The following is a 12,419-nucleotide window of genomic DNA, read 5'->3' as shown; positions in this document are numbered from 1 at the left end:
ATTGAACCAAATAAAGATGCCTGTCACAGGGCCTCCGTTCTAGGAGCAGAATCAGAAACAAACAGTGCATGCTATAAATAGGTTACGCATGGACATGCTCTGTCGTAGCACCAGAGCCAAGCATCTCAATGCTGCTACCACTGCCCTAGATGACTACAGTAGGCTTGTCTCAAAATGCTTTAAAAAAAGAAAGAAAAAGACTCAAATATTTTTGAGATTTTGTCTAAGGTAATAAATGTTAGGGGAAGAGGAAAAGAAGAAAGTAGGTTAGGGAGACAGGAGTGTGAGGGGTAGGGAGGAAGGAGGGGTAGGCTTGGTGCTTTCTGGGGACAGAGTGCTTCAGGCAAAGGGCCTGTGCAAAGGCCCTGGGGCAGGAGTATGTTCAGAGAACACCAAGGAGGTGTTCTCAGAGTGCCCTTGCACCGGGGCTGACTGAATTGAAAGAGAGGGGTGAGGGGTGAGAAAGCAAAATAAATTAGACTCAAGATGTATGTCTTAGAAAAAAAACAACTTTGACACATGGAACTGACTGGAAGCAGAAAGCTCTGAAGTATTCTCTTCTCTGAGAGAACCGTGTACCCAAAGAAGCTACAAATCTTTAACTGTTGAAAACTTTAAGCAACTTTGGCCCCACCAGCTTCCATAAGCTACAAATGAACTAAGAAACTCCCCAAAGAAAGGTATATTTCTCCACTTCCTCATCAGATGTGGCCAAGAAAGATCATGGACAGGGAAGGATCTCCCAGGGCTGTAGCCAAGGGCCAAGGACAAAGCACCCAAGGGTGCTTCCCTCAAGGTGCCACAACAGTACAGAGGACCTTCATGGCATCTGCCTACCGGGACCCTGCAGTGGCCATGGATAAACAAACTGCGGCATACTGTTATGATGGAACACCACTCGGATATTAAAGGGAAAGGACCACTGATACACACAACAACGCGGTGCTGAGTGAGAAAAGCCAGACTCACAGGAACACGTACTATATGAATCCATTTATATGAAGTTTACACTGGCAGAAAGCAGATCAGGGGTTGCCTGGCTGGAGGGAGAGGTTTCACTGCAAAGGGACACAAGGAAACCTTCTGGGGATAATGAAATGCTTTATAAAGTGACTGTCGAGGATGGAAGCCACATGGCGATACACAGTTCTCCAACCTCGCTGAATTGAGCACTTACGGTCTACACATTTTCTTGCATGTAAATGGTACCAGTGAAAACAGCAACAGTAACACTCACAAAAAAAGTAATATAATTTGCACATGAAATTCCTAACCCCAAACCATTCCTGTATACTTTACCTTGTACAGACTTTAATTTGGGGAGTCAGAGAAAACCAGGGAAGATTGCATGCCCAAGCTAAGGGCAGGCCTGCATTTTTCAATTTGCCTTGAGCCTAATTGCTTTTCCATGTTCAGGTTAAGCAGCACTCTCTAATGTATTTTTGGTCATTAATTTAAATGTTATGCTTGATTTAACTGGGATGTTCACACTTTGATATAAATCTACATAGCACATTTATATTCCCCATTTTTGTCGCCTACAGTGACTAGTAGGTCATTCTGGCCTGTGCTATGGGAGCGAGTCACTAACCTGAACCATCTGTCCTCGAGGCAGACCCACTTCTACTGCCCTATTAACCACTTTGCTGCTGCTTGTCGCTCACGTCCGGGCTTTATGTATCTATGTTTTCTGCCTAAGTGTTAAAAAAGCAAAAAAGCCAACACATTTGCATGAGTTCCATAAATGGGACTTTATTTTGCCAAACCAGATAGTTATCTCTGTTCCTACCCAAGGAGAACTGCACATTACATTTTTTATCTATGGAAGACACTGACTTTTGAAGGAATTCATAAAATATGTGACAGAGCAAGCTTAGTTATTTTCTTTCTCTGAGGTTTATGGTCATTATGAGTTTTATCTCAAAGATCTGGGCTTGCTTTAAGTCACCTGAAACCAAAGCCCCAAGAGCACGGGACAAAGGACTGGGGAATGGAAGGACCCAGAGGAGGTGATGATGGGAAGTACTTGGAAGGGGAAAGGGGCCCTGGGAAGTAAGACAGGAGAGGGCACCTGACAGCACCTATTTCATGTAGGGACACAGGGTGTGGAGGTAAGACAGGACGACTGCACCTACTTCATGTAGGGACACAGGGTGTGGAGGTAAGACAGGACGACTGCACCTACTTCATGTAGGGACACAGGGTGTGGAGGTAAGACAGGACGACTGCACCTACTTCATGTAGGGACACAGGGTGTGGAGGTAAGACAGGACGACTGCACCTACTTCATGTAGGGACACAGGGTGTGGAGGTAAGACAGGACGACTGCACCTACTTCATGTAGGGACACAGGGTGTGGAGGTAAGACAGGACGACTGCACCTACTTCATGTAGGGACACAGGGTGTGGAGGTAAGACAGGACGACTGCACCTACTTCATGTAGGGACACAGGGTGTGGAGGTAAGACAGGACGACTGCACCTACTTCATGTAGGGACATGGGATGTGGACGTAATACAGGACGACTGCACCTATTTCATGTAGGGACACAGGGTGTGTAGAGAGGAGGGGCCGAAGATGTCACGTATTTCATGCAGGGACACATGGTGCAGAGGAGCATTTCTGGGCTTGAATCCCAGCCAGAACGTCCAAGGACTTCCCTTACACCAGTCAGAACCTAATGCCCACCTTTGGCATTTCTAAGTTCAGAGCTGGGTCAGGGACCAGGCTTGAGGAGGAGGCTGAGATAGGGCCCCATGGCCTGCACAAGCAGAGCCCTCTGGTCCGTCTGTCACACCGAGTCCCTAGCACTGGGCCACACCCGTGGGAAGCGGCCCGAACTCTGACAGCCATTCCGGGTTACTTGACAGCGGATGTAAATGAACAGCTCTCAGCCACTTCAGCGAAAAGCAAAAGGCAAGGGTACTTCAAAAAGTTTGTGGAAAAATAAAATTGAAAGAAAATACAAATCTCTCCATGAACTTTTTTGTAGTAATTTCGTATTGTAAAACGTATTCCTGAATCCCAAACCATTAAGAAACTGATGTCAGCAATATTTTTTTTCTTCTTAGCAAATGTGCAGCTTTTGAGCTAGAAGAAGGACGGGCTGGAGGGCTGGGAAGGAAGGCTGGAGAACAGTCAGAGATCATTACAGTGGGGGAGTCACGGGCAAAAGCTCAGCACTTCACACAGGGGAAAGGGGGGCTCTCCAGGACCGTTGATCTAAGCACGTAACCAGGGAACGGGCCCTGTTTGGGAATAGGTTAAGTACCTTCCCCTCACACTGACCACATCTGCTTTACAAAATCACTGGAGAAGGTGGGATATCTATTATTGATTGGCAGACTTACCCGTCATTTTAAAAGCCTCTGAAAAGCCTTGGGCTGAGGTTACTGTGTTGATTGCATGCAGGCAGGTGGGAGTAGGGGAACAGCTTCCACCTGGCTGGTGACTGCACAGAGGTGTGTGAGGATCCCTTCTGAGGTATCGGTAGCCCATTCACAAAATCACCACCCTTGAGAGAGGCCGAGACTCAAGGACATCTAGGACTGCTCAGTATCAAAGTCGAACGGGACTTCTGCAGATGACTTTCCAGCCTGCCAGCCATCCACCTGCCAGCCCAACAGTCCCACTACCTCCTGCGACATAACCTGTGGGTGAAGAAATTGTGTGGGAAGATTTGAAAGGGCCAGAAAAACCCAAGACATTGGAAGGTAGAACTTTCCTAGATCCTGACAGTGATTTAGGAATTGGGATTCACTCGTAAGTATATTAAAGAAGAAGGTGTTGGCAGAGGGGCTTGATGTTAAGGCTATTTAGGAAGCTTTTCACATAACCAGCTGACTTGTAACTGGGAGGTGTTTTATTTCGATAATTTTGTTCCCTGCCTTCCAACATTATTGAAATTTCAAAGATGAAGACCAAGGGGAAAATGTTCACTAATGCTTGTGTAGTAGGCAAGAGCTTGACCGTCGACTCCAACACACTTCTGAGGATGAGGCTGATGGGGAAACTGTGTCAGGAGCACCGAGGGAAAAAAGAGCGAGCATTTCTGTTGCCCCTGCGTAGGCTGCAAAGCCCTGGGTTCATTTTCCAAAGCCAAAGGTGCCAAAAAGAACCAAATTCCAAACTAAAAGCTAGTACTTAAATTTGATATTAAAAAAATAAAAATGAAAATAAAAGAGAAAATCTTGATGAAAGAAGTCCACGTTACACCAGTCACTAATTTTGAACCCTTAAAATAACAGGTACTAAAATCCTAAAACCACCAAACCATAACAAAGATGTAACAAGCCTCTGACTTCACATCCACCTAACCAAGCAGGATTAATTCATGGCCTAGGAATTCTGCAAGCGTATGTTTATTTATAATACTCAATATTCCCATAAGCGCACACGTTCCAAATGGAAGGTTGCATTTGATAATGCCCATTTCTTCATTAAGATTTCATCATCCACCTACATTAAAAAGCCTCTCCCCACACGTTGCTGCTCCTGCTTTCACCTTGTCTGTTCCTGCTTTATTTGCTTAATCTTGAGATCCCGGCTTCCCGAGCACTCTCAAATTTGAAACAAGCAAAGTTTGTGCATTAGCATATCCTGGGCATGCATGATTTATGAATGGCAGGTTCCTTGGCACAATTTAATATGAAAGGAGAGACTTTGTTTTAAACATTAAAATGAAAGCCAAGAAGGGGCAGCAATGGGTGGGATATCAGAATACGCAGCGTGTGACGTTCAGGTCGAGGGCTGACCAGTTCCTACTTGGTCTCTTTCTTAGTCTGTGGACTGATGCTCCAACCGATGGAAGAAATTATGTGGAGCCCTGATATTTGACCAAATAAAAATGTGTTTTATATTCTTATTCTGATAACTCATCCAGCCGAGCCCTCACTCTACAAAAGAAAAAATATATATATAAATAGAGAAAAAAAATGCCTTTGATTAATTAAAAATCAATTTGTTTTCTCTTTACTAGGGATCCTATACACATTCAGGCCATTTTCCACCATAATAATTATTTCTCTGCCAAAGTCTTCTGTAAATCAACCTAGCAGTCAGCCTTAAAAAAATCTTTTAAAGAAAAGTCAAAGCCTTCATAATATCAAGAGAACTACCCTTCCTGAGTAAAAACAGAGTCTGATTCTTGTCATATGCCCATGTAATATAAAGGCTTGATATAAGAATCTATTTTTCTCATTACAAAATCTGAACTCAAGAAATATAATTTTTGTTTAATAATTATAACAAAAACGTACTTAGTAAGCAAAAATAATCATTAATCATTCCAAATGATATCTTGTATTTGAGATATCCCAACCACTTCGTATACAGACAAGTAATATCTAACCTTTCTCAGCACATGGCTAAGTTGAAGAACTCGTGAGATTGTAACTCAAGCCCTCAAATAGCAACACAGCAATTTTTCATTTAAGATTATGACGGTAATGCAGTGATTGCTCATAAAAGCTTTCAGAAGACCTGAGAAGTATGGATATCAATGCTAAGAAATGAGGCTGGATAAAGCCCCTGGCTTGAGCAAACTCAGGATTCACAGACAGCCGGAAACTTTGCTTCCTACAGAAGCCTTCCATATCCTTCACAGCAGAACCAACTCTGAACCACATTCACCACTCAGAGCACTTTTTTGTCCACTTCAGAGAACACTGGCCAGGGGGTAGAGCCCAACATGCACATGGATGCGTGGGTTACCTTGAAGATTTTGCAATGGCAGAGTCATGATGCCTCCGGCTGCAGCTGCGGCTACCAGCCCTTGGATGTTGGTGAGATTCGCTGTAGGCAGTGTGAGAACCAGTCCTTGTTGGCCTCCGAGCTGTCCGGCCATGTTGAAGGGGATGAGGATAGGCTGGTTGAGGGCTGGGGGACCACCCGGCATCACGCTGGCAACAGCAGAGGCTAACTGCTGTGCCGTCAGAAGTGGCTGCAATGACACAGATAAACCTCGCTCACCTTCCAGTGCAACCAAGACGTGGGCTTCAAAAGCATTTTCCTTCCACTTCAGGAGGGTCACACATTTCCTTAAGAAGTAGCAAAGAAGCATGCTCTATCCCAGAAAAAAACGCTGCTAGAAAAAAATTTTGAAATTTCATTTCATTTATTTCATTCCAAAATTTCATTCAGTTTGGACTTCTTCTGAGGGGCTCAAATACCTTTAAAAGTAATACCTCCTAGTTATAAATTATTATTCTTCCAATAAATTTTCATTTGATTCTACCTTCATATATTTGAAGCTCTCAGCTAATTTTTTTCTGTGTTGTTCCAGAAAGAATTCATTGGGATCGGTGGGATTTTCTGGTTCAAAAATAGCAACAAAATACTATTTTCAACTATTAAATTAACAAAAATAATGTAAAAGTTGTAGTTGATGGTAGAAAGTCTGCTGTGACATGATCGTGCAGATCTTTGGCTGGAGGACATGCATAATCCTTTCAGAAAGCAATTTCAAAATACATTATCAGGAGCTACAAAAATATTCATCCCCTTTCGACTCAGAATATATTCCAAGGATATAGCTCAAAGATATAATTCAAAAGGAAAAAAGATAAATGCATGAAAATACGCATTATATTTTAAAATATATAAATATTGAAGAATAGTTTGTTATAGGACTAAACTTAATGAGATATTGTTTAGTCCTTAAGATGGATCATTATGACGCCTCTTTGGAAAAATAGAAAATGTCTGTAATATGAGAATATATAAGAAAATTAATTTTATAATTATTAAATAAACTTGAAGGATTATTATGAGAATGGTAAAATTATATGTGTACAATGAGAAGATCTAAAATGAAATATAAAAAAATAAAAGTATTTGATGTGGATAAAGTTTACAATCTTTTAAAAAATCATTTTGTTATTACTCTAACATTCTTTGCTCAATTAAAATGACATTATAAAAACATGTTCATATCCACTACTGATCCAATAGCCGTTTGGTATAGAAAGGCAGCTGCGTGGCACTAGACTTCTTTGAGTGCAGACATAGGAAGGATTTCTGCACTGGCCAGGCCAGATGACTGCAAGAGTCACTTGATCTTAGAGTCCTTGATCCAGGAATTTCACTGGACCCCTATGAGGGCTGTGTGGATCTGTGGAACACAGTCCTATGTCAAATTTCTTCTAGAGGGACCAGTACAAACTCTTATCCAGGGGGTTTCAACATTTTTTTTTAATGCAGCAGGATTCTATCAAGGAAAAGATAATTAAATATAGGCATGGTACAAAACCCAATATAAAATAGCCAGGCACTGTTCTGATGCTGTAGTTATCCTGCCAATCAGGCACAGAGAGGTTTGTGTGTGTGTGTCAGCGGGGGTTGGGGAAGGTTTCAGGTTCAAGTTCCAGGCAGGCTGCTCCAGAGTCCATGTTTTATCCCTTTCTTGTCACACCCTCCAATACAAGGAATGGACTCAGAGAAGTGGAGCTGCTTTATGTGAAAATCGAGGAGAGGGTAAAGAGGGCTAGGTGCACTCCTTGGCTGTTCCCTACAGTGTCTCCTCCATGCCCCCTCTGGAGAGACTCTGAAGATGCTCCAGGATTCAGCACAGCTGCATTTTAGAACACTGCTCTGGACCTCATGGGCTAGCTCCTAACACATCTATACACTTTGCTAAACTCACACTAAGTAACTGTGCTTCCCTTTTCAAAAAAATACTGTTAGTCTAAAAAGCAAATTATAGGCTGTCCCTGAGATTCCTGGTGCTGCGTCACTGCCACCGGCAATGTTACCGTAAGAGGGAAGGCAGTCAGGTGGCCCTCGGACAGCATCCTGGTCGTGGGTGTTTGGCCTGCAGCAGCATTTTAAAAATTGGATTTGTGGGCTCAAAGCTGAGCATGTACTCTTCAGTTTGTAACAGTGCCACCACCTATCACTATCCTGGGTCTGTCCTGCTGCTTACCAAACCTGCATTACCACTCCAGGGTAACACACATACCAGGAGTATGTTACCCCTAGTGCATTCACAGGTGTGCACACACACACACGCAGGTACACATACACATGTGATATTACAAGCATAAAATTATAAAGGGTATGACCCAAAACAGCCCTGTAAAGTTCCTAAGATTCCCTGTAAAACTCTCTCTAGGTTTCACAATCCAGCAGACATCTTCCCAGCCTTTATGTCCATGGGTCCATCTGGGCTCTGAGATGAACGAAGCGGTCTGAGGTCACAGGGAGACCCAGTAGTGACTGGAACAAGAACGTCAAGACCAACCAAGCTCCAAACTTGGATGAATCCTGCACATGCTGCAAGTGATTAACTTGCAGGCACAATGACAACAGTGAAAGGGAGAGAAAGGCTGAAGTATCAGCTTCTCTTTCCGCGAAAGCAGGATGAGCTCTGAAAGCGTCACACTAAATGACAGAGCTAAAAAAAAAAAAAAAAAGTCCAGCCTTTTATAATCGTGTCCTACATCTCCATATAACCCACACCAGGCTGCAAAAAACAAATATTGGACTTTAAAAAATAATGAATGTATTTCTTTATTAATGCAGGAGCTTTGTGTGATGTACAGTATTGTCAAGCCCAATAAGCTGAACTTGCATTAAAATTTCATTAACTTTTTTATATTAAATCACATCTTGTATTTCAAAAATGGCTATAGTAAGGTTGAAATAACTTAATTTTCTTCACACTTCAGTCATTAAAGTTTTACTTTCTAGAAAACTGCATAGTAACCAACAGCACAGTTGCAGTGGATTTCAAGGAAAAAATATGTTTCCAATGATTAAAACCAATCTTCCTTTAAGAAGAGAGAAGAGTTTTGCAAATGCATATTTTCTTGGAGGTATATAATAAATAATGTAGTCATACAGTTTCGCATACAAAAATTTATCACCATCTTTGCCCTGTTGGAGTTCATTGGATTTAACTCATTACTATTTATTTGGTTATTTTTATGGTCAAACCATGCTAAATGCAGTCTAGTTGAAAGCAGTTGAGAGATACTGACCTGTGGCCCCACCGGAAATGGGGGGTGGGTCTGGCCGGCCTGGTGTTGGTCAGGAGTGCCTGGGTCTGATAGTGCCGGGTTTCCTCTGGCCCCTGGAATTCAAAAGAGAAGTGCTCCCTTAATATATGGTCTAGCCTGGGAACTGCACACAATTTTGTTTTCCTGTGATGTCATATAATATTAAAGCACAGATGATATGACAGAGTGGTTTATCAATAGCTCCAGTGCTCAAATCACTTATCAACTAAGGGACAATCAGGATGCCCAAAGTCATCGGGAGGTAGAAGGCTAGGACAGCTGGGAAAGTAACACTGTCATCAGGGAAGCTAACAGGCTTGCATTAGAGCTCAGTTTGTACAGTACACCAGTGCATTATGTGTGGGAAAGGGCATTCGTCATGCACAGGCAAGCAATAGCTTATCTAATTTCCCAAAGCCAAGGAAAGTGTGATCTCAGACCTGACGACATCCATCTGTGTTATCACTTGGTATGGCTTCCTCGTGTCCTTCATAACCCTGAGCCCTGTCTCCATACATGCTTCAGACACTGAACCTTACAAATGCACTTCCTAAAAACAAAGCCTTTTTCAATGTTACCATATATGATACTGAAAAAAAAAAATCCTAAAAAGAGTGTGACTTTCCTTAAGCAAGTTTCTTCAGTGCTAACTGAAACAGTAGGAATCCAACACTAACTGTAGGGAGCCCCACTATGCTAAGCATAGAACACAGTTGACTTCCTTTGCTGGAATCCTTTTGGACACCAAAGCAGGAGAGATGAAACTCCACCAAAACAGCAAATCTTTCAAACCCCTCTAACATCATAGTTTCCCTGTGTGTGCTTGTCACCGGGGATGAAGTACCCATTTGGCTCAGTTCTTTTTCAGGTAAATGAAGAATCAGAAACCTAAACCAATAGCAGTAGCAAAGCTTTAATGAGCACAGGAAATATGGGAAGGAAGAAAATCTTCAAGAGAGAAGTGGGCCATTCCCTTGAGCAGTGAATGACCCTTACGTGCAAGTTCATGTTTGTTTTATTCCACTAACTTTGCATATGCATTTGTAAGCCTGATTAACACCTTTGATTGACATTTGTGGTTATATCATCTCTTTGCTAGTGCACATGTCCTTACCCATAATTCAGTCTGTTATAATGATATGTATTTATGGATCGCATATGTATTTAAAGATAATAAGCATTAGCTATCCTGAGATTACTTAAAAGTCTCAAAATGTCCCTTCTGTGCATGTCTCTCGATCTGGAAAGTCCCTGGCGAGCCCCTGATAGATACATGAAACCATAGATACATGAAAAATAGACAAACAAAAAAAAAAAAAGAAAAAGAAAGAAAAATAGACAAACAAATAAAAATAGCAACAATTTTTGTGGGTTTCTAGTAGGTAGCTTTGTTTTCTTGGAGTTTTCTAACTGGGTAGTTGTTTTACTCCATCTTCTGTTGCTATAACAGAAATACCTGAGACTGGGCAATTTATTATGGTTCTGGGACAGCTGCATCTGGCATGGGCCTCAGGCTGCTTCTACTCATGGTGGAAAGTGGCAGGCAGTGGGTACAAACAGATCACATGGCGAGAAGAAGCAAAAGAGAGAGAGAGGAGGGGCCAGGGTCCTTTAAACAACCAGCTCTCATGGGAACTAATAGAGCGAGAACTCACTCATTAATCCCCCCTCCCCTAGGGAGAGCATTAATCCATTCATGAGGGATCTGCCCCCATGACTCAATCGGTCTCCAACACTGCCACATTGGGGATCGGATTTCCACATAAATTTTGGAGGGGACAACACATCCAGACTCCATTAGTAGTTGAAATCCAATTCTAAGCAAACTTAACAAGATCCCTTTCCTGACGTTCGTCCTGTGAATAGCAAGTAGAAGACAACTCAAACCCTGTTTACTGGAGGCCATGGATGACTGAGAAAAGAAGATATGGTTCTGCCACACTTATAAATTTTAAAGAAGGTATTATTGGCTCATTAAAAAAAAATTCTTCTATATATTCTCCAAAGGGACAGACTTATAAATAATGGAAGTGTAGAGAAAATACTTCAACACATTAAGCTACAAATAAAATTGACTGCTACATATTATTCAATTGACTTCCATCTCCACAGCAATGTGTCAATCATAACAGCATTTTATAATAGGATTAAGCAATAAACGTGCAAAGCCATTATGCAGAAATCTGAAAATCTGATTAATTTGTAATATTTTTTTGTGCAGAAAGTCAGGAATGGACATTGCTTGGGGAATACTTACAAGCATTCTATTGAAATTTCTAAATTGATTTGGAAGAAACTAATAAAAACACAGACTTGCTGACATTTTATAAAGTGAATTCTGTCAAAATATCTTTGGCATTTTAATGATTGCTGTCATTTAATAACGAGGGAAAGATGACCCATCATAAGATGCCAACAATTTCCCCATAATGTGCAGAAGAGCTTTTTTTCTAAAATTTTTATGTGATTTACTTATTATGCTTGAAAAACAGGGCATTTTAAACTGGGAGGTGCCTTATGCAGTGTAAATCTCATAGTGTCTGTTCTTATATGCCCAAGTCCCATTTTGCCTTAAAGTCCTCAGCAGAGCTTTATGTACTTCAGAGAGCTTACTAGGTCCCAAAATGTTGATTTTGGTCAAATATTCAGATTAGGTGAATCCTCAAATGGCTTAAAATTCACTGTTTTAAAAAATTTGGTTGCTTCTCCATACTTGCCAGGCATGGATTTTTACACCAGACTATGAAGACTTTTATACAGCACAGAAATATGGAAAAGTCCTTTTAAACAATTAAAAAATATATATCTTAAGTTTTTAAAATGTCCACACCATGCCAGTCCCTCTGTCCCATATTTCTTTCACGTATCCCAGGCACACTTTTTTACTCTGTTCCTAAATGGTGCCACTGCCATGCTTAGGATCCATCGCTCCCATACAGGCACCGTGTCAAGACCGTGTTTGTTCCTTGCAACTTTACACAGATTACATTTGCTTCCATTTATTCTTTGTTGCTTTGAGGCCCTAACTGGTGCTTAGCAGCTTGTTCTGAAGCCAGTTACTCTCAAAAACCATGTTCGATGCCATCCAGGGCAATTCCACACAATTTCATGTGTAAAATGAAGTCTTTCACAGGCTCTAGAGGAGATTATGTATGCTCTCCTGCCTGGATCAAAAAATAATGTTTCCTCTTAATGTGCCTCTCCATTTCCCAACACGTGTATCACGCTTGAACTTGCAGGAACGTAAACAAATCTGTCTGGTCTGAAGACGGCTCCCAAACCAGGGGCCTTCTCAGAGCCAGAGGGGAAATCCAGCAGTCAGGATGAATAGATGACGTCAGCTAAGGGTTTCAGGGAGATTTGAAGCAACACTTGGCTATATGTTAGCAGAGAATTTGAGGTTGGCTATTTCCATGGCCACAG

General features: G+C 41.7%; 1 protein-coding gene across 1 annotated transcript in view; it reads right to left on the bottom strand.

Moving 5' to 3' along the window:
• The window catches only part of POU6F2 (POU class 6 homeobox 2), a 240,052-nt gene extending 227,983 nt beyond the window's left edge, over positions 1-12,069 (bottom strand). The window contains exons 1-3 of the mRNA XM_008578521.1: positions 12,024-12,069; positions 8,979-9,070; positions 5,713-5,941 (exon numbers count right to left, since the gene is read on the bottom strand). Of these exons, the coding sequence (XP_008576743.1) occupies positions 5,713-5,941; positions 8,979-9,070; positions 12,024-12,069 (367 nt within the window). The remainder of the gene's footprint in view (positions 1-5,712; positions 5,942-8,978; positions 9,071-12,023) is intronic.
• Between the last annotated feature and the right edge of the window lie 350 nt (positions 12,070-12,419).

Source organism: Galeopterus variegatus, unplaced genomic scaffold, assembly GCF_000696425.1.
Source record: "Galeopterus variegatus unplaced genomic scaffold, G_variegatus-3.0.2 Scaffold1705, whole genome shotgun sequence".
Lineage (NCBI taxonomy): Eukaryota > Metazoa > Chordata > Mammalia > Dermoptera > Cynocephalidae > Galeopterus > Galeopterus variegatus.
This window is presented reverse-complemented; position numbering and strand designations above follow the sequence as displayed.